General features: G+C 43.9%; 1 protein-coding gene across 1 annotated transcript in view; it reads left to right on the forward strand.

Annotated features, from left to right (window-relative positions):
- The window catches only part of DOCK5 (dedicator of cytokinesis 5), a 121050-nt gene that overhangs the window by 34325 nt on the left and 63901 nt on the right, over positions 1-22824 (forward strand). The window contains exon 3 of the mRNA XM_074164079.1: positions 17121-17156. Within this exon, the coding sequence (XP_074020180.1) occupies positions 17121-17156 (36 nt within the window). The remainder of the gene's footprint in view (positions 1-17120; positions 17157-22824) is intronic.

A 22824-nucleotide genomic window follows, 5' to 3' on the forward strand; every position in this document is an offset into this window, starting at 1 on the left:
ATATCAGTCAGATGATCTCCAACTGAAATTAACGTCACAGCCCTTTTTGACATTACTGAGACCAACATTTGGTGCATGAAATGTGGAAAGCAAGCAGAACAATTTCTTTCAATGAGGCTGTGCCGATTTACATTCATGGATGCTCGTGACCACTGAATGAGTTACTAATATGAATAACAGAGTCTGGCTTCCAGCAGTAATTCATTCATGAGCTGAGGAGTTGAATTTGCTCCTGGCCCATGAGGCTCTTTCTCAGTGCATGTGGCAGCAATAAATGGACTCAAGTGAATTATAGATGATGAAGATAGTTAAAAGCAATTTCACAAGTGAGATCTCTGAATGCTCTATCACTTGAGGTATCATTTCCCATTGAGTTTCATTTCAGGAATATTGGATTTGGGACTTAACAGTGCCTACAGGAATATGGTATTGGCCTTCTCACGTTGGGTTGGTGCAGATAAGTAAATGAAGGCATGTATCACGCTGGCATTTGCAGCATCGAACACACTCTTGAGCGTTGCAGATGTGGTGTTAACACCTTGCATCTTCTAATGAAGCAAATATCCTACTGAGCTTTGCAGCTAATGCAAAAGTTGATTGTATGATTGATGCTTTGATTTGCATGGATAGAATTCATGCCTGAACAAAGGGAGAGATCACCATCTGGATAAAATGCAGACTAGATGGGAAGATGCTTCTGTCTTTCCTTAAAAAGAAACAGATGGAGGAGGGGGAGAGAAGCTATGCTTTGAAATTTTAATAAACTCAGACATAAAAATACAAAGCTATTAAAATGGAAACGCCAACTAACTGATTACTCAGAACCTGTTCATCTGACTTAAGGATACATCAAGGCAGAAATTTTCAAAGCTGCCTGAGGGCTGCTACAGTCCCCATTCCTGTTTAATTGAAAAGGAGTCAGGTTTCAGTAGTCGGATGGCTTTGGAAATATTTGCACAAAATCATGAACCAGAGGTGATTACATTTCATCTAGAATTGCTCTTGAGAAAAAGTGCTAAACCTGTCTAACAAACTATTACCCTACTCGGCACCGTATGACCCCAACTCAACAGTGGCAAAATTGTACTGGAATCAACAGCTCTGCCCCATTAGGAGTGAAGAAACTCAGGGTGACATGGAGGGAATGGAGGGGAACTACACAGCACTGTGTCTGCAGCCATGTCCCGTGCTGGGGAGACCAGTCATGCTGCTGCTGAGGGGAGGGAAAGTCCTCCTGACCTCTCCAAGAAACCTGTGCCTGCCTATTACCTGGATGTAGATCCTGAAGTCATTAAAGCTGGGAGATTTTGAACATCGCTAAACCCAACTGAGTAAGCCACGTGAAGACGGTATCTACACAGCTTCTGAATTTGAGTTGATAAGCTTGTGTGGCACAGCGCTGGGGACGTGCAATGTCAGGTCTTTATTAACTTAGACATATACTAGCAAATCTGAGCCTGGATGGCTTTCTGAGAACCTTAACTTACATTAACTTCAACAGGAATTAGCTTTTAAGGTACTTTTAAATTCCTACTAGGCACCTTTCAGCATCATTAAGCATCTAAATACCTTTACAAATCTGTCCTGGAGACATATATCAGTTTTGGACAGGAAATTTCCTGTCCCAATCATGTAATTGCTTTTGGTGTTTTTTATACAGAAGCAACAACTTTTACACAGCATCTTCTCCATTACTGGTCTTGGCAGAAACGTTGTTTACCCACAGTTCTGCTTCTTTGTCAGCCTGCAACACCATGCAGGGTAGCGGTGTGTTATCACATCAGTCAGCCTCCTGGGGAATCTGCTGCTCTGTTCTATTCAGAGAAATTCTATATGCCCTGCTTAGGAAGCAACTTACACTATGCATAAATAGAAGAGGAAACAGTGAAGCCCCATTCATGTTAGACCTTGGGTCAATGAGGTGTGCACAGAGCTGCTCTATATTTCTTCCAGTGAAGAAATTGTTTCCTTCCATCACTGCAGGAAGATGGAACATACTGAAATGTATTTGCAGGAGAGAGATATCTTGCAATAATGCATGAGGTGGTGTTGGTTACACGCTCGTTTGCTTACTCTTTCATAGAATCATAGAATTGTCGGGGTTGGAAGGGACCTTCAAGATCATTGAGTCCAACCATCAACCTAACTCTGATAAAACCATCACTAAACCATGTCTCTAAGCTCTATGTCAACCCGGCTTTTAAATCCCTCCAGGGATGGTGCCTCAACCACTGCCCTGGGCAGCCCATTCCAAGGCTTAATAACCCTTTCAGTGTAAACATTTTCCCCAATATCCAATCTGAACCTCCCCTGGCGCAACTTGAGGCCATTTCCTCTTGTCCCATGGCCTGTGACTTGGGAGAAGGGACCGACCCCCCCGGCTACACCCTCCTTTCAGGGAGTTGGAGATAGCGAGAAGGTCTCCCCTCAGCCTCCTTTTCTCCAGGCTGAACACCCCCATCTCCCTCAGCCGCTCCTCATAAGACTTGTGCTCCAGACCCCTCACCAGCTCCGTTGCCGTTCTCTGGACCCGCTCCAGCCCCTCAATGTCTTTTTTTGTGATAAGGGGCCCAAAACTGGACACAGCCCTCGAGCTGGGTCATCGTACCTTAGTTCCATGTGATAATCAAAAGGTGGGTTGTAGGAGCTATAAACCTCAGTTTAGTTAATGAATGTTTGCCCTTTATCACAGCTGTGCTGGTGCAGAATAATCCAGAAAAAAAAGAGTGCCAGTGAAACTGCTGGCAGGTAAATGCTGGTTTTGCTGAAAAAATTTTAAAAATATCTCTGTAACATTAACAGAACAAAATACCTGACAATAGGGTATTGCAAACTAAGTAACAAAACTAGCATTATCATACAAGCATTTGCCTCATTTGGGTAACAAAATGTGCAGTGAAATATTCAGCTATACTGTATCTGGGCTGTGAGATTTTCAGATAATATGTTAAATATTGTTCCATGATAAAACATGTACAGGCAGATGGATAAACCCACTGTTTTCTTCTATTTGTGGTGTATGTATGTATTTGCATATTTAATTGCTTATCAAGCTTACTCTGCTGCTTTTTATTTCTGGTTTCTGCTAGTGATTGAAAAATAAGAATCCAGTTCTTAACCAGACCTGATCTTTCATCAGCTAGAGGCATTGACTTATTAAATTAATGAACAGATGGCTTTGGTTTTAGTAGTACTGTTTCAGTTGGTGTGCTAAAACCAGTTGCTATTTTGCTGAACAGCATCGGTTTATTACTTTAGGTTTTTTTCCCATGCTGTTTCCACATCTTTTCTCTTGCTTTGAATGTAAAGCGCTTGATTCAAGTGCCATCGTTTTTGTTTGTAGGTGCACAGAACTTAGCTAGATAGGGTCCGGGCTGATGACTACAGCAGTTCTTAAGCGTTATCACAAGAAAAACCTTCTTCCCTTTTCCCCTCAGTCAATGAAGATCGGTGTTTTCTTTAGCTATTGTAGTTCTTCTTTGGAACACAGGAGGGCACTAGAATTACGTTTCTTAAACTTGAGTTACCCCACAAAAAGCCATGAAGTTGGTGCTTCAGAAACGTTTCTAATAACTCTGTTAACTTCACATTTTGAAATGCTAAGTTTAGATAAAAGTTTCACTTCAGCAATCTGATTATTTGCAAACATGCTCTTCTTCCAACTACAAAGTAAAAGACCCAGGTGTAATAAGACTTTCTTAGTGCACTAAAAATGTGCATGAACCTCAGTCACCCAAATTCTCGCCAGCTCTGACCTGAGACGTGACCCCAGCACTGTGGGTTTGATGTGCTACTTCTGTAAACTGAGTTAATCTCTGATGTAGCCTCAATTAGAATTTAACTAATTTAACTACTCCTGTTCGGGACAGAGAAGAACGGGGTCCAGACTGCTCACCATTAACGGCCCTGTTCAACAGCACTTGAGCATCGAAAGAAAGAGAAGGGAAAATATATCTGGTGATATTATAAAATTAAAGAAAAGGCTTTCTGAAATAAAACCTACTTTCAGTGATAGCTGAGATTGCTTCCTTCATGTGCTCTGGACAATAATGGTTTGCAAATCATTATATTTAATGAAACATTCACCAACTTCCCCTACTTTAGTAATGAAACCAGCCTCTCTAGTTACTACTTGTCTATCTTTCATGCTTTGCTCTGTTTTTCATTTGCTGCCAAGAATTTGCTTTACCTGGGCTGGAAGCACTGGTGCACAGCTCAGGCAGCTTAACTACAAAATCAAGAATCTTAAAGTAAAATCAAGGTTCTGGGCTGTCAGACTCTCGATGAGAGAACCTCTCGCCAAAGGCCTTGGCAGCCAGGATACAGGTGGTCTTTCAAAAACTCATTTCAGTGTCTCCATGAACACTTCTTTTCTTTAATAATCTGGCCTCGGATCTAAGCACCTTCCCCAGTCCCTCTCATGTCACCTACAAGATATCCAGCTGTTTCTCTTCTTCATTTGGGATGATGCTGCAGAAAGCCAGGGTTAAGCACAAGGAAAAAGGAAATAACGAAAACTATCTTTACCAGATGTTAGCACACACAAAGCACCCTGAATTGCAGCAAGGAATGTTTAGCTCAAAGCACTGAACCTTTGACAAGACCAACCCTTCAGGCATGGCTGGAGCAGCTCTCCAGGGGTGGATGGAGCGTTCCCTGGAAAGAAGGCAATGCAGGGTGATGCAAAAGAAGCGGGCTCTGCATCGCTTGTTCTGCCATATGCTGCAAAAGGGCCACAGAAGAGCCATATCCCATTTGTAGCAGGGAGTATTTTGGAATCCAGGTGGTGCAGGATGGGAGCAGAGAGGCCTAGAACAACCATCACCCTGTTTAATTGCCTCGATAGCATAGTTACGGTGCTCTTTGTGTTAAGGTCTCAAAGCACTGTGCAATATTAAGCTTGCATAAAAAATGTCTGGGTGAATCTTCCAGAGTAAAAGAATTTGCAAAATATCTAAACATTTGCTCTTCATCCAGGCGTGGATGGCCCCATCCTGCGGTGAGGGGACCGGCGCGAGGCCGTGCCCTGTGAGCCCGCAGCTCCCTACAAAAACACAGCAAGGACTCCACGTATTGGCACCACACAAGCTTTAGCGAGAGGCTTTTGTGCATAAAAACAATGACTTCACACATGTGCCAGTACCACATGGTTGGCTGGGTTGAATTAGTGTTTTAGAGATAACAAATTAGTTAACCAGTTCCAGCTTCCAAATATTTTCATTTTTTGTTTCTAACTTGCCCTACGTATTGACATATGCTGCGTTGAATTTTCGGGTGCCATTTAGGTATTGACAGAGCCCATGTCCCTGTTTAACCTGTAAGCCCTGGTGCTCAGATGCACACATCTGAATGTAGTTGGAGCATCTCAGTCACGTCATGAGCAGCCCTTGGGAGAAGATCAAAACATCATTTTAGAGAAGAGTTTGGCTGCCTGCTGGAAACTGGGTGTGACATTACTGCGCATCGCTTTAGATGAGTAACTGTGTGTGTAACAAATTCATGGGCCACGCATTCTTGACAGATGACAGATCATAGAATCATAGAACTGTCTAGGTTGGAAGGGACCTTGAAGATCATCGAGTCCAACCATCAACCTAACTGGTGGATAAAAACCATCACTGAACCATATCTCTAAGCTCTATGTCAACCCGGCTTTTAAATCCCTCCAGGGATGGTGCCTCAACCACTGCCCTGGGCAGCCCATTCCAAGGCTTAATAACCCTTTCAGGGTAAACATTTTTCCTAATATCCAATCTGAACCTCCCCTGGCACAACTTGAGGCCGTTTCCTCTTGTCCAATCGCCTGGGATTTGGGAGAAGAGACCGACCCCCCCGGCTACACCCTCCTTTCAGGGAGTTGGAGAGAGCGAGAAGGTCTCCCCTCAGCCTCCTTTTCTCCAGGCCGAACACCCCCAGCTCCCTCAGCCGCTCCTCACAAGACTTGTGCTCCAGACCCCTCGCCAGCTCCCTTGCCCTTCTCTGGACCCGCTCCAGCCCCTCAATGTCCTTTTTGTGATAAGGGGCCCAAAACTGGACACAGCCCTCGAGGTGGGGCCTCATCAGTGCCCAGCACAGGGGGATGGTCACCTCCCGAGTCCTACTCACCACATATTGTTAAAAAACCAGTATATTGTACAACGATACTGTAGCTTGCAGTGATATTGTGTCCTTATGTTTAAAATTCTGGCTTGCAGAGAACAAGTTTATTTGCTAGAGCAAATTACCAGTAATTCGTTCTTATTTATATTACTCTGCCACTTAGAGGCGCCAGTGAAGATCAAGGCAAATTAAACTTATTAGATGCACAGGTGGGAGAGTCTGTAATATGGAAAGCTGTTCTGAACGCGCAGGAGGGATGTAGGCTGGGAATCAGAGAGATGAAGAGATCTGCCCAGGGCACCACAACAGCTGAGTGATAGAGCTACCCCTAGTGCTTCTCACGTGGAATGTAAAATGATAAAAAAGATTATCTCCCCAGATTTTCATGCTTTAGTGCAATTAAACAGACGTGTAGGTTTTAAGATACTCTGAATGATCACGGTTCTCGTTGCCTTCCACGGGAGATGGGCACACTGCAAAGATTAGCCACTAATAAAAACCAGATCTAGTTATTTACAGCCCCAGAGAGATGATGAGAACCTGGATTTCCTCTGCTTGGATGAAACGCTTTGTAAAGAAACTACTACTGTGATTTGTGATGGTGCTGCTTAATTAAGGGCGTAAGTAGTAGGTGTTACTGAATATCCCTCTCCCAGACTATTTGCCACACCACAGCCAACATAACTGCAGCAGCCAGCCAGTCCAGTTCAGGTCAGAGCGTCGGACCAGCCCTGCAGGATGCAGGACCGTACACATCCCACATCTCCATCACCAATCTGAAATACCTTATCAAGTCCCCGATCGCGAGGCTGGAGTCAAGTGGAGGTTTACGCCATCGAGGGCCAAGTCAATCTGAAGAAAAGATCATTGCTTCTCCTGTACGACCATTCGTACAGACACTTGAAGTACTTTTAAAATAACCCTTTTGTTTTCTTAGTTATTATGGAATCACGGAATCACACAGAATCACAGAACTGTCCGAGTTGGAAGGGACCTCTAGAGATTCATAGATCATCCAGTCCAACTCCCCTGCTAAAGCAGGGTTGCCCAGAGCACATCACTCAGGGCTGCATCCAGGAGGGTCTTGAAGATCTCCAGAGAAGGGGACTCCACACCCTCCCTGGGCAGCCTGTTCCAGGGCTCTGCCACCCTCACCGGAAAGAAGTTTCGCCTCATATTTAAATGGAACTTCCCGTGTTCCAGCTTGTGCCCGTTGCCCCTCGTCCTGTCACTGGGAACCACTGAAAAGAGTCCGGCTCCATCCTCCTTCAACCCACCCTTTAGGTACTTGGAAGCATTGATAAGGTCTCCCCTCAGCCTTCTCTTCTCCAGGCTAAGGAGTCCCAGCTCTTTGAGCCTTTCCTCATCAGGGAGATGCTCCAATCCCTTAATCATCTTTGTTGCCTTATTAATGAATTACTTTTTAAAAATCTGTATTTACGCTAAGAGCGGGAAAACCTCTGCAGCCTTATCCATCGGTATATTTAGCAGCAGTAACGGGAACCACTCACCGTAGCCGCCCGCCCTCCTCATTAGCGTTTCCCTCTCCCCCGTGCCTCATTAGCACCTTGCAGCGGCCCCGGCCGAGCGTAGGGGCCGGTTCCCCGGGGGCCGGGCCGGGGCGGGCCGGGCCGGGAGCAGGTGATCCCCCGCCAGGGCGGGGACGAGCCGCCTCCTCCCCTCCTTCCCTCCTTCCCTCCTTCCCTTTCTCCCTCCTTCCCTCCCTCCCTCCCTCTCCTCCGCTCGGCGCGGCGGGGGAGGCAGGAAAGTTGGGCGGCTGCCGGGAAGTTTGGGAGCATGGCGGAGCGGCCCGGGGCGGCCGGCCCCCGGCAGCCCTGCGGGGCGGCGGCGGGCGAGCGACCGCGCTGAGCCCACCCGATCCCCCTCCGCCCGCCCGCCGGCCGGCCGGCATGGCCCGCTGGATCCCCACCAAGCGGGAGAAGTACGGGGTCGGTGAGTGGCAGCCCGGACACCCCCGCCCCGCACGCCCTCCCCTCCCCTCCGCATCCCCTCCCCGCAGCCTCCGCTCCCTCCCCGCGACCGGCTGCCCCGCTCCGCCGCTGCCGAGCTTCCCTCCGCCGCACGGTCACTGCTTCCCCCCTTCTAGAGCCGTTCCTTTCGCTTTGCACACCCTCGACTCGCTTCTCCTCCACGCGCTTTCTTAATTCTTATCTTTTTTTTTTTTTTTCCTCTTTTTTCCTCAGTTTGTGCTCTCTTCCCCTTTCAGGTTTCAGCAGCGCCTACTCACTCTTTGAACCCTTAGGGATGGAGGCAGTGGTGCGTGTCCAGCTCGCACCCTGGGAGCTCCGGGTGCCTGGAATCCTGCAAGTTGGGGATTGACCTTTGTAATTTTGCCTTTCCAGCGTGTTTTACAGCGAAGAGTGCTCTAACGTAGCAGCAAAAAAAATGAAGATGTGGCTAGAAAAAAGTGATGGCAGGATAAGAAGGTTGTAATGAGTGAATTCAGGACTGTGGGTGACTTCTTTGCGGGGGGTGGAAATCTTGACAGTTATAGGGGGAGGAACGGTGAAAGCTTGAGTGACACCTTGTACCTTCTGCCCTGTCCCCTTCTTTTTATTTAAAAGGAGATGGTTGAATGCTGGCTCACTCCTCTAGCAGGAACATAACCAGTGGTGTGGCTCTTAAGTTCCTCTTTTCTTGAGAGTTTGACAAATTGAAAACCACACAATTTTGAGGTTGCTTGTGAGAATGGGGCAGAGGACAATAGGCAGGAAACCACTAATGACACAAACAACTTCTGATAGTTTAATTTAATGAAAAGTGATCTTCTGTGCCCCTTGTGTTCCACAGCGGATTTCTTGATGTGAGAAAAATTTTTAATTTCATACTTGGAAAGTGTTAATTGCCCTGACTCCCGTGAGGTTTTCAAGTCCAGTTCATGAGTTTAAAGGTGAAGAACCTCCTCCTGCACAATTTTTCAGAGAATGAATTTGAAATAAGTTACCCACTTGATTTCAAAGTGGCTTTGCAGAGAGGCAGCCCCACTTCTTGCAGGACTGTGGCTTACGCTTCAGAGATGTTACACGCAGCACAACCTTATCTGGTTTCTGCTCTGGTAACTGGGAGGGTGTGGAGTATTGTACGCCCTGAACTTTGTTTCTTTCTGTGTAGGTAACAGCCTGGGTTATTTATACATGGGAGCCTGTATGTATGACTTGGTAAGATTACTCTGAGCATCAGGAATTAAAAACATCTGGTATTATAATGAAGTAAACTATATGATGCTAGTGTGATTGGCTGTGCTAGATTATGGTGGGTTTTTTTTAAGCACACCTTTGAGCGAGGTCTCCTACCTCCAGAATGGCCTTGGGCAGTGGGATGAATCAGAGGCACTCCTCTCGCTTCCTTTTTATTAGCTTCCGGGGGGAGTTTTTTTGTGCTGGCCTGAGCCAACTGCTGATTATGACAGCTCCTCTGCCAGAAAGGGCACTGGCTTGTGAGTAAGCAGGGTGGAGGGGAAAATCTGCCTCTTCCCTTACAGTACTGATCAAAAAGCGTGTCGGTGAGAAGTATCCCCTTGTTTCTGCGTGTTCAGGCAGCTGTGTGAAAAAGATAACTTAGTTCCCCTGTATGGGGACACATGGACCAAACTGCCAGAGTCTGCAGTGCTTCAGCTCTTGCCTTTAGTTTGCAACCAGAAGTGACAGGGTTAATCCACAGGCAGTAAACAGAATTATTTATGCAGTGACTGGCTTTATCAGGCAGTGTTTGATACGTGGCATTAATGGAATGATAATTTTGCCAATTTGATGTTTGCAGACTTGTCCGTTTCCTATCTACAGTTGCATCCTGTGCTGTGCTCAAGCTCTGCGCTCAGGTACCCGTCCTCATCAGTTTTGTGCTTAATTTGAAGAATTTGACGAGGATGGAGAGGAAATGGAGAGCTTCTTGGGCCATTAGTCTGCCTGCTAACCAAGGTGCATGTTAGTATCAGTTATGAAGGTGGTTGTAATGAGGGTAATGCCACTGGTTTGATGATACAGGCCGTTAGTTGGTGACAGCTTTCATTCACCGGTAGCATGGGTGAGGTGAGAGTTGTGAAGAGTAAAGATAAAAGTTCATTCTTTTCAGAAAGAACGCACATTGTGGCTGTTAGTAGTCTGGGCTTCGGAAGCGAATACAGAAGTACTTGCATTTATTTTAAACACAACCCTGTAAATCACAGTGATGCAGTAAGAAATTCCAAGAAGGAAACAATGTGATTCAGTGTCACTCGTCTGATTTTTTGCATTTCAGTTCAGAATGGCTTATGTCCTGGATCATTCCACAGATTTGTTGATTGTGGGTTCAAGCTGATTTCCTGCCTTCTAGTTTTGTCCTCAGTTGGTTAAACCTGGAGACTGGTACCTTTCCCATGGGTAGTACAGATGGCACATGGGCTGAGTTCAAAACAGCAGATAGCAGAGAGTACAAGAGTGGAAATTGTAGCATTTTTAGGGAAGCATACGTGAGAGACAAATGGCTTGCAGTTTCTCACTTGCAATAAATTTTCAACCCAGTAACAGATGGGATTTTGGAAGCTTCAGCTCTGTAAAAGGATGAAACGCTGCTGATCGTCTGATGGGCAGCATCTTGCCTCTTTAAGCAACAGCATTTTCTGGGTCTCACAAAGCTTCCTTGCAACATGCTTCACCTCTAATTTGGGAAGGAAAGGTATTATCTGGTGCATCTTCCTTGAAAGCTGGTCGGTTCTTGGGCCAGCCTAAATGAGGTAACTGATGCTTGGTCAAGTGCTTCTCTCAAAAAGGTGTCATTTGCAGGGTGTCTTTCATGCAGACTTTTTTCAGTCAAAAGAGTGTGCTCTGAAGGAAAGAATACCTGAATGACTCCGCACAACTTTTAACTTTTATTATCTACTTGTTTTAAAATTCTTAACTTGGGGCATAAGGAATCAACAATGTAATTATTTTCTTTTTTTGCTGGCAGTAACACGGGCTTGCATTAACTTCAACTTAAGCATTACACCAGTTGTAAAAGCAATTCTTTCTTTAGTCGTCATCTGTTCTTAACATCTACGTGTCCTTTGTGGACTGGAGAAGACTGTCTTGATGGCTTCAGTACCCAGTATGAGCGAATCTGGGGTGTAAATCCAGGTTGCTGTCGGAATGAACAGTCGGACAGACCAGTTCCGATTTCCAAAGCCAATTCAGAAATGAAAACTGCTGAGTTTTCAGCCAGAACAGTTTCCAGGTGACTCTGGTGATGCATCAGGTATACACATGCTTTATATGTCACCTTTGACTGCGAACTAACAGGATGGGAAGTGTTTGTTTATAGTCCTGTAGTTCGATCTGTGTGCAGATATTGTTCAGCCAATCCACAAATCTGATCTTCCAGAAAAGGAAATTATTAATTGAATTTTGTCAAAAGAGCTCTGAGATGCGAGATCCAGAAAGGTCTGCATTTTGGTGAAGATGGTGGCTTGCACCTGGATGCACTCGTGTGACTATCTCTTAAAATGTAAATTTACCTTTATTTTTGGGGTAGTGACTGTTTCGTAGAGCTTATACGATAGGATGGGGAAGGACCACGCAGACCATCGTGGCTGTGCCTCTGCAGTTGCAGGCCATAATGGACCATTCACTCCACATACAACAAAGGGCTTCAACCCAGCAGCAAACTTGGAGCTTGCAGCAAAATACTGAAAGCCACAAATTGTGATGTTCTGCTCAAAAGGAGCAAGGGAAAGCTTAAGCGACGTTTGTTGTCTGTGATCTCTGCAAATTGTTAAATATATAACTTAAAATATTATTGAGCCCAGAAAACCTTCACTGGTCGGTGAGGTATATCAATGCATTCTTTGTATTTTAGTAATCTTTATAGGCTCTGAGTAAAACTAGAATCGGGTTTTGTTTAGAAAATGTCTTAAAATGTTGGATGAAGGGAAGCTAATTAAACAAAGCGGTTCAGTCGCTCTGCGGAGAGCGTTTTGATGTGGTGTGTTTTTAAGGCAGGGGGCTGGGAGAGAAAGGTTGAGAAACTTTTGGGCAGCTTTAGTTCCTAAGCTTTCCGGGCCTTCTCACATCCCGTTCCAGGGATTCCCATTTTGCACTTCAAGTGTGCAAATACAGAGGTGATATTTGAAAGGGGATGGCTGGATTTGATCTGGTCCCAAAAGAAGTGTGGCCACTTGCTGTGGCTAAAACAGCTAAGCCGTGTTACCAATAGAAACTGCTCCTTACAGCGGCAAATGGCAGCCTTTCAGTTTCAATCTGTCATCTTTTATTTTGTTGGGCTTTTTCTTTTTGAATAGATTTTTTTTTTTTTTTTTTTTTGGTAAACTGACAGGTAATTACCGCTAATAGTTATTGGTTTTTCCCTGCTGGAGGGACTGGAGCATAGAACTATTCTTGTACTGAAGAAGTATTTACTTTTTTGAAATACCATGTGGTGCTTGAGTTACAATCAGCTGCGTCATGTCTTAGGAATGGCAGTAATTTTTCAAATGTAAACCAGTGCCTGCCAGCTACATCAGTGATTTATGGGAGCAGAAATGCAAAGGATCAGAGAGGAAGAGAGAGTGCTGCAGAATAAGATTTTCTTACTAATGGTTTGATTTGTGATAACTTCTGGTACGCTGGGCCATCAGGTCTTGGCTTCATGTTCAAACCTCATACGTCTTCTGCAAACTTGTCTTGAAATACAGTCTGTGATCAAAGGAGTTTCACGGTGCTGATAGTGGTACATCATGTCAAATTAGAGCAAAATTCATATTTGTTTCAACTTGCTGCTTGCCTTATGCCTGCTGTTCCTGTAGGATGCTTCTGGTTTGAAACTTAGGTCCACCATTGTGCAAGGGCTCTAGAAGGATGGAAGAGCCCATTCCGACTCCACAAGTGACTGTCTTCTGTCTATTGATAGAAACACTCTACTCGTTTTTTCCCTCATTTGCTTTATTATGATATGTCTAAAAATTGTCATGTTGATGGCAAAACTAACAAAATTTTCAACAGGGAAAAGTGAAAACTTGGCATTTTTGACAGCAAAAAGTTCTGAATCTTCAGAGCAGTATACAGTGCTTTATTTCTGATTTACTTCCCCAGTTTTTGCTGCTGTGTCTACAGTTTATTTGATGTGAAGGTTGGCTGCGCTACTTCTTGCTTCCATAGTCCTTTCTGTTTTTTGTTAATCCATATTAGCCCGAGTGTCGTGTCTTGCTTTTGGTGATTACTGCTCTGCTCCTTAAGCAGTTCCCTGTGAAACTAATCCTGTGGACTTCAAAGGCATTGCTGACGTGAACAAGACTTGTAACCGTTCCTTTTCTTATTCTTGCTTTGACAAGCAATATTTCTGGAAGCATCTTGTGACTTCTGGGTGCTTTAGCTCTTGGGTTTCCGCCTTGAAACATCACCAACAGTCCCGATGTTTAGGAACTATCACATGGTTCATCTTACTAACAGTCAGGTCCCTTTATGGACGCTCCAAATCCTCTCTTGAGACATCCAGAACTGGTAGTTGCCTTCTAGAGTTCTGGCTGAGCTTTCTCCTGCTGATTAGGTGTGAGCCTAATTGCTCAGAGGTGTCAAGAGGCGGTAAGTCCCAGCTTCCGCTAGAGCTGGGTGTGCCGACCCTTCGCAGTTTCACACCAGTCTCTTGTATATTCTTGTGGTTCTTCTTTCGGTGCAGGACTGCATTTGCTGGCACAAACACAGATGGGGACTATGCAAGTTAAAAGCAAAATAATAAAAGTTCATGATCTGAAAAAACAGACCGATAGCATATTGATCAAGAAGCAGTAAATGTGTAATAATCTTTCCCTGTCATTCAGAAGTTGAAAAATGTACACCCTTGCACATGTGGGCTTGCCAAAGCTCCTTTAATTGAAAGTCTACTTTTTTTTTTTTCTGTTTAACTTGCACTTAACTGGACCGGTAGGACGTTTCTTTCAATTAGTGCTTTTAGGGGAAAAAAAAAAAATCCTATTTATGCTAGCACATAAAGACACAACCATAGCCAAGCTTAAAACTACCTTAGTCCAAAGTCATGAATGCATTTAGCCCCTTGCTACCAGAGGGAGACTGTGATTTCAGGTCCAATGCATTTAACTTGTGATTTAATGCCTAAAATACTGTAATGAATTTCAGTGCATTTGCCAGGAAACGTGCTAATAAAACTGGAACATAACTATGAATTACTAAACAGCTTTCTAGGTGGCCAGTTCATGGTTGCCTTCAAAAACTGAAGATGTTACAGTGCGCTAGTTGGGCCAGTTGCTGAAATGATAAAAATGTCTTTTTGGTGGAGTACAGACCGTACCTCCCAGGAACAGAGGGGGAGCTTTCTTTAAAGGCTGAACTGCTCTGGCAGCCTCTTGAAGCTTTCAGATAGGGGTCTGGCACATTGTCAGAATGGACCTTAAAAAAAAAAAAAAAGTAGTGATTGTTTTGTGGAGACTATTCTTTAGCCACTTCTTATACCCTCAAATTTTTGGAGGTGTTGCCGCAATAAAAGTGGATCTCTTTCTGGAAAGTGCTGAGTCTGGGCAAAAAGCTCATTGAGATACAGGGGAGATAATAAGAGTTTTCTGCTCCTCGGGAAGCTTGGTACTTTGATCCTTCATAATAATAAAACAGTTTATAACTTCAGCTCTAAAGTTCTAATGCTGTTTCAGAATGTCACGGGTGAATAATGGCCAATTAGTTCTGAAAGAGTACTCTTGCATTTAAAAAAAAAAAAAGTAGTTTGAATATTAGAGACCTGGATCTTGCAGCGCTTCCATTCTCATCGCTCTGACAATGTAGTGGGGGCTTCAAACTGCAGAGAGATGGAGCTTAATGTAAAGGAATGAAGTAGCTCTAGAAAATGAAGGGAAGGCTGCAGTACATGGTACCCAGTTCTAAGTTCTTTATTTCCTTGCATCTTGTGCAGTTTTAATTAAAAGTGATCTGCCTACTGCAAATTTGGGAGTAGCTTGTTCTTCATTCTTCTTGACAGCAAAGGGATCAATATTCTTGTTTGGCTTTTTTCCTTCCAGGGTAAGACCCTTAGTTCCCGGCCAAGATTTCCTGTTCCTTATTTCAACACTGTTCCCCTGTTTGCCATTTGCTTGTTACCTGAGATAGGTGGCCAGATAAAAATGCTGCGGAATGAAAGGTCTCTGGAAATGTGAAACTGTATATCTGGCCCTGCGGTGCCAGTTCTCTGATTGGGGCTTGTGTCATTTTGCAAACATGAATCGATGAAACCACAGGCATCCGTTATGGGAGATGTAATCCGTTATGAAGCCGATGTTGAATGAGAAGGACTGAAGGCGCAGAGGCCAATTAAAATCCCTCTGGTTATGCATATTAGAAACTCTGCTTGTGTTCGCCCTGCCAGCAGGACACAAGTGCTGGTTTCTGTAGAGGTGCTCCCCAGTGGAGGTAGAGAGGGTTTTAGCAGCGTATCCCAAGTTTGTTAAAATGCAGTGGGCCAAGCCATGCTGTGAATTCTTCTCAAGCAGATTGTGGGAGAGCTTGTCTGTCTGTTCCTGAGCGCATGGATGGAAGGGGGAAGGTGTTGGAGGCCTGAGAACGCTTGTATAAAAACTTATGGCTGTAATTCTGGGGGGTTACATTTGCGGCTGATGAAATGGGATCCCTTAGCTTTATATCCTCTGTGGGTCTGTCGGCTTGAGTTGAGTGTTGATACGTGTAGGTGCGATGCAGGAGACAGTGCTGAAGTTTTAACTGAAGTGAACTTTGGGGTGAAGAGTAGCCTGTAGGCACAGTTGGACTCCATGCCCAAGAGTTTTACTCGTTAGACCTCCTCTCATCCCTCCACCCTCACTCCCTCTGAAAGTAATGCACACAGCAAAACTCATTAGATAGTAGCAGTACAGTAGTATTTCCAAGTTTTCTTTCTACTTCCTTTGATGTTTTGCCCAGTAAGAACTAGGACAGTAATTTAAACCCAGTGGCAAATTCACTTAATTCTTTTGAAAGTGCCACATGCTTTCAAGTTGGGAATTAGCTGAGTAGTCCAATTTATCAAGTGATGGTTTTGGGTTTTTGCTTTTATAAATCTGCTGGAAAACTTCATTGCAAAAATTATTCTTGCAGTTAATCTGTCCAAACACAAGTTTCATGTTTGCAGGCTTGGAGGGAAAAAACAAAACAAACAAGGTGATTACAGACAGACTGGGTAAAATCCCGTTGCAATTGTATGTGTATTGTAAACGAGCATCTGTTTCTTCACAGGCCATAAAAATGGAAACATTCAAAATCAGAGGTTACTTTTGTGAAAAATGGATTTCAAACCTCTGATAGGTGTATGCAGTTGTTAAAACTAGAGTGTAAATACCAAAATACTCAGAAGGCTCTAGGTATGAAGTCCTTTTTTTGTGGAGGACAACCCGAAGAGTGCCCATTTTTTTGCAAGTCTGTTTCTCCAAAATGCATAATACAGAGCAGATGCAAAATATTTTAGGTTTATTGAATTCCCGTGATATCAATAGGCTGACCTGATTACAAACCAGATTCTGATTCAGCTAAAGCCAATGGCAAAACTCTTGATTTCTGTGGTTCTATGAGAACTGAAACAGTGTTATGGGGCTAGAATGGTTGCTCTAAAGGACAAGACTACAATTTAATATATTTTGGGGAGAATGCTAATTGTTCAGGTTAGAAGTTACTGCTCAGATTTCAAAGAGGAAAAATATAAAGCTGCAGGGCTTGGAAGATATGTACCTTACAGTAATATCAAGCACTCTTTAACCTAATAAGATCTATAAGCTGCCTGTCACTGTGGTATCTAGTTCTTGTAGCCTCGCCAAGAGATGGAAAGGAGCAGTCTTGTCTTGTATCCTGCCTGTTGAGAAGGTCACTGTGAAAGCAGTTGAACGTATATCTTGGTAAATGAATTTAAACACACTGGGTAGATGTGTTTTGTGAAATTGGAGCTGGTAAAAGATGCAGCTTTGATAGCACCAGGATCTGGGGTTTCTCTGTAGTAATAACAACATTGGCAGCTCTTCCTGTACCTTTCCTCCCTGAGCCAACTTCACGCTGCTGAGGATTGAGTACCATCGAAACGGGAACCGCAATTTGCCATCACTGGTTTCTGCTCTTCTCTATCAACTAAAGGAAGGTCACCTCGATGAAGTGCAAGATCTTCCTGCTGCTGGATTGAGAACTGTTAAGTCAAGACCCACCTTCCAGACCCAACAAGCAGTGGGTTGTCATCTCCTTGCACTTGGAAGCTGCTTTTGGCACGTGAGTTCCAGGTTGGGTACTCCTGCATCTGCTCATTCCACTTGAACACTGACATGCTATTGCATGTTGCTCACTTTGAATCAGCCAGACCCGAAACAGACTGTAGCCTTAAAAACTGTTTTACGCTGTGGCTGACGCCTCCTTATTTTATCTTCTCTTTTTATGTTTGAACCCTGTTAGGCAGGCGCTGTTCTCCCTGACTGCAGGAAGCAGAGATGCCAAGGGCATTCCTCTAACCCACAACCTGGGTAATCTTCCAGGCAACCTTTAAATGGTTGTGGTAGAAAGATGTATCAAGGCAACCTGATAAAAATTTATGGAAGTTTTAATCTTCAAGAAGAGAAGCTAGTCTGTTTTCTTTTTCCATCTGTGTATCTGCAAAAGGGGACATTTCATGATGTTCCAAGGTGACTAAAACTGCAGGTCTAGGCTTTTTGGGCTGGGGTTTTTTTGGTGGTGGTTTTTTTTTTTTTTTTCCTTTTTAATCAAGCACTGGATTTAGTTGAGTGTCGTATATTCAGGAGCAGGTTGGCTCCTACTCTGCTGGTACTGATTTATTCCTCCATTGGCTGACAGCACTCCCTCTTGCTCCAGACATAAGCTGAGACAGCTAATGTAGATTAATTCTTTATCTGAGCTTAAAATCCCTAAGGGCCCTTTAGAGTGAAAATAATGAAAGGAAGTAGAAAGCCTAGTGAAGATTACACAGCTAACGATTTGTGTATGCGTTGCCCATATATAAAATAAAATGCGTACTTACTATTACGTGCTTGAGACTGCTGGTCTGGTACAGGTCTTCAGGAAAATGGTTTAGAAAACTACTGCATGTGTAAAAACAGCAGAGCTTTAAACTCCACACTGACATTGGTAGAAGGGAAAACTGGACTTTTGGAGATGGGGGGCATTTGTTTTAACTTTTGAGGTGAGATTTTTTCCAAGTGTTACATGTGTTCATATTCAGCAGAGACTGGGTTAGTACTTCATAGTGCTGTGACAAATGTGCTGAAACTTCTCTCTGCTCCTCACTGACATAGGCGTAAGTCTGGAAAAGTCACTGGTCATCAAGAAAACTTACCGTAGACTCTGTAACAGAGGGTTTCTGTGCGATTCAGATCACAGAAGCAGCTACAGTTTGGCTGCTTCTACCCTAAGCACAGTTACACAGAGACAAAAGGGCTTCTGCTGTGATGACTTTATTACTGGTATCCAAATGGGTGTATGCTTGGGATCTCTGTCCTGTGGTGCGGTGTAGATGCACTCTGAGAACAGAATCACCTTTATTGTCGTACAGCTACTGTCTTATGAACACTTTGCGAGAAATAATTGAGGGGAAGATGACTAATGGGAATTCTGTAAACATGAAAAGACAGAAATTATTTCTTTTTCCTTTATGATCAGTATGTCTCTTGCTTCAACAGTTCTGAATCATTTCGGTTTGCCTGATCTGAATCTACTAAGAAGCTCTAATTAAAATACATGGGCTAATTTGTCACTGGGTCTGCCGCTTGCTCTAGAGCATTGTTGTGGAGCTGACTGTGGTTTTAGTCTGTAGAGTTTAAAGCCATAAGAGACCATTAGATCATCTAGTCGGAGCACTTGTGTAACGCTTGTGGAGCCGTCCATATTCCCATGGGCTGAGGTTGTGAAGTTGTTTTTTTTTCCTAAAGCAATCCAGGCTTTAAGAGATTAAACCATTGATCCTAAAATCTGATCCAGTCTATGATGGAGAGAGAGATGGGAATATCCAAAAGTTGATGACAGAATGACTGAAAGAGAAAATCTTCCCCAATCTCAAATTAGCTTAATTTAGACTGCTAGTCTAAATTAGTTAGATTTGAGACAGACTCTGCAAAACCTGAGACTATTTACCTATCCCGTCTCCAGGATAATATTCTGTTATTCACAGGAAATCAGAAAAATCTTAGACTTCTGATCAACCGTGCATGTGGCAGACAAGCTTCCTCCTCCTCGGCAGGTGAGCAGGAGCACCCTTATTTAGGTTTGGTTATTGGAATAGTCTTGGGCTGGAGCTGCAGGTGTTGGAAGCATGTGGAGGACAGTGTGGATCTTCCTGCTTTTGTCGTGGTTCTCAGAAGAAAGGAATGAATATAGAATTTGACAGTACAAAATCCAAATTAGAAAGGCCATGCCATATCCTCCTGCATAGGCAGACGGTATTAACTTCTCAGTTGGTTTAATACCCAGTTTTAAGGATAAATAAAAGTTCTTCCAAGTGTATTCCTGTGTGTGAGGTCAGCCTGAAACAACACATATTCAAGATGTTAAAGCTCCACCTCTAGCTCATCAGATCTTTGACTCTGAAGCCTAACGATGGTTGTTAATTAAAGCATTTCCATGCACGTAATGCTGTTATTCTGGATTATTTGCATTCAAAATGCTAAGCAGTCGCTTGGAACTTTGTAGAATTGAGACTGAATGTCAGCATCAACCAATTTGGGAGTAATTTTTTTCAGAACATTCAGTTAATATGCATGTTTCACAGAGTTGAACCATGACTTACTTTTCTTGAAGAAGCAGCCTGACATATGAATCTTAATTATGCTACTCTCAATTTTTCAGACACAAATTCCTGGGAAGTTACAAGAACGTTTTTGCTCAAACATCAAAAAGCCTTTGTTCCCATTAAGAATTAATTCCTTGGGCAGTTTCTTGTTTTTTAAATAAAGCCACTGTTTTTTTGGGTATATCTTGGCAAGAGATAGCATACCAGGCTGCTCCAAATGGGGCTGTCCGGCAGAAATGCCATTTCTTAATACAGGGTTGTTGCAGCATAAAAGCACATACTTCTGTTTCCGTACAATAGTTTTTGACTCTTCAGTTGAAAGACGTAATGAGCTGGAGTCTGGTTATTGCAACAGCCCTGAATGCGGTTCTTTGTTCGGAGGAAGCAAGGCACGGCCCTCTCCTATCAGATAGTGGTGAGGGCAGACCCCGGAGAAGTGGGACATGGTATTTGGAAGCGGTTATCGTGTCTTTGTCATGGGTGGAAGGGTGGTTATTTTGAGCCGAGTGAGAGATAACGGATCTTGCAGTGACTGTGTTTTTCAGGCCAATAATCCACATTTCAAATGCATTTGAACAAATTCTTGAGGAAAGAATTCCATTTCATTCTGCTTGAATTGCACACAAAATCGTATGCGACGGTTTCTGTCTCATTCACTTTTGTTTCAGACATTTTAGCTGAGCTTCGCTTTTAGAACAGTCTTGAAAAAGAGTTACAGGCTTGTGATTAAAATGGATCTAGGAATTAATATACTTGGTTTTCATCTTTAAATATGCTGCAGACGAACAGCATGACATTCAGGTGGTCTGTCCTCAGTTTCTCTGCTTGCGGAAGAGAACGATTGCTCCCTTTCGAACTGGTGCTGGTGGTACTGGGTAAGGACACAGCGTTAGCGCAGGACATCGCTTGCCCAGGTGTGTACTGGGTCTATAAAGTGCGGCCAGATACGTATGTGGCATCCGAGGTGACTGTGCCATTGCCTTCCTTCCAAGTGGATGCTGTTGGTAGGCATTATTATTATTATTATTATGTTATTTCTAACCCTGACACGGCTTTCATGGAAACATGTGCCAGAACTCGCACTGGTTTCACTAAAAGCTACATCGGGCTCAGTGAGTTGCTGACAGACCTCTTGCAGATTAAGGCTTCTTCCAGGACTCTTGGGAAGTGAAGCTTTGTGGGTTTTCGAAGTGTGTGTTGGGGTTTTATATGTTATAATTGTGCTGCTTCTCATTTTCTGCCCCGTGCATGACATTGAGGCCTCTTCCTGTTTGAAGTGCCACTGGCTGGTGTTTCACAGGTCAGGAATGTGTGTGCTGTGATTAACCTTCTGTCTTCCTACGACTGGAGGGAGTGACATAACGAAACCTGCTCTTCCCGCCATAGTACTGCCATGTGCCAGCTCACATCAAACCCTGTGCCTTCTCAGAAGCTTCCAGCTTGCCGATAGCTGTTACTCAGAGCCCTGGAAATCCCGGGCTATCTTGGGTTTCCTTTGCCAATCCTGGAGTCTTTGCTTCTGGTACTGACTGTTGCGTGATGCTTCAGAGCAGTGTATCCCCCGCGATCCAGGGCGCACACCCAGTTGTGCAATGCTTCTAGAGTTCCTTCCCGATCCATTTTGAGGACTCACCTTCTGCCCTGAAGCATGAAAATTGCTTCTGCTTATCTTCACCTCCATTACTGTGGCTGCTGTCATCGTGTTATCTGTTGTCCTTTTCAAACCAGCCCCACTGTTGACTCTTCTGACCTTCCCTCCTGATGAATTCCGTGGGCTGGATGCATCACTGAAAAAAACAACATTTCTTAAACTTGCTTTCCGCTGATCAAACTGGAAGACTGCTTTCATGTGAATTAAATAATAGGATACATTGCCTGTAGTTATACTCTAACAATACGATCATTAAAACAACCCCAGTATCTCTTTCCTATGGACCATGTTTCCATCTCATCCTCTTTGTTTGGATCAAATGAGTGAGATTCAGTGCTGGTTTTCGTTCAGGATGATAAAAAGAACAGAATCACTCTTCCAAAGTGAATTTCAAGGACAAAATCTCAACTGAAGTTTAACTTGAAGGGAAAAGACTTAACTTATATTCCTGCAGATTTGGGGACAAAAGTCTCTGTGGTTTTAACGTTGTTTTTTTTTTTTTTCCTTTCTAGCTGCAAGGATGAAGGATTTGTATTTTTTTTTTTCATGCCTTGACCATGTTTGTTATGTGCAGCTTCCTTTTTCTTTTAAGTCTGAAAGAGGTCAGCTTAAATACACAGGATGAAAAAGAAGCGAAGCGGCTGAAATAGCTGCAGATGGAGTGTTTGGGACGGGGCTGACTTTAAGCAGCAGGAAGCATCAGTTGCAGCAATAAAGCTCCCAGGGAAAATATGCCAGCAATTTGTCTTTTATAACCTTGTGCATAACCATTGGGTGGGAGATTTCATACACAGCGGCCTTCTGTTCTTGCTTAAGTCAATCTAGCGACGCGAGATACTACAAATCTTGCCTTTTTTTCTGATGTGCAGGGGCAGAAGCGTGTTCCTTCGGCTTGTAAATGCTCCACATGGGGATCCGAAACCTTCCTGGTAGAGCAGGGAGAGAGAAGGGAAGGGCGCTGCAGTGTTTAGTTCTCTGTCTTGTGGCCGTTGTGATCTTTGGTGAGGGGAAGGGAACTGCAGTGTTTAGTTCTCCCTTTTCTTGTGGCTGTTGTGCTCTTTGGTTTTGAATTAACTGTCTGTGTTCTCCAAAGAAAGGCTTGTCTGATGCCCGCCCACCTTTCTGTTAGCCACTTGGTGCTGCTCAGAATGCTTTTGTCGGAAGCTAAAGCAGTATTTAATGGAAAAAATACAGACTGATATTTATATAATGTCTGTTTGTCCCAAACCCAAGGCATCTAGAAATTGTAGGTAGGAATCCCGATGGGTATAAGCACACACGCCGCCCCTGAACAGCAGCCGTTTCTCCTGGAGAGCGCAGCCGTGAAACAGGAATCC

This window comes from Numenius arquata, chromosome 26 (genome assembly GCF_964106895.1).
Source record: "Numenius arquata chromosome 26, bNumArq3.hap1.1, whole genome shotgun sequence".
NCBI classification, from domain to species: domain Eukaryota; kingdom Metazoa; phylum Chordata; class Aves; order Charadriiformes; family Scolopacidae; genus Numenius; species Numenius arquata.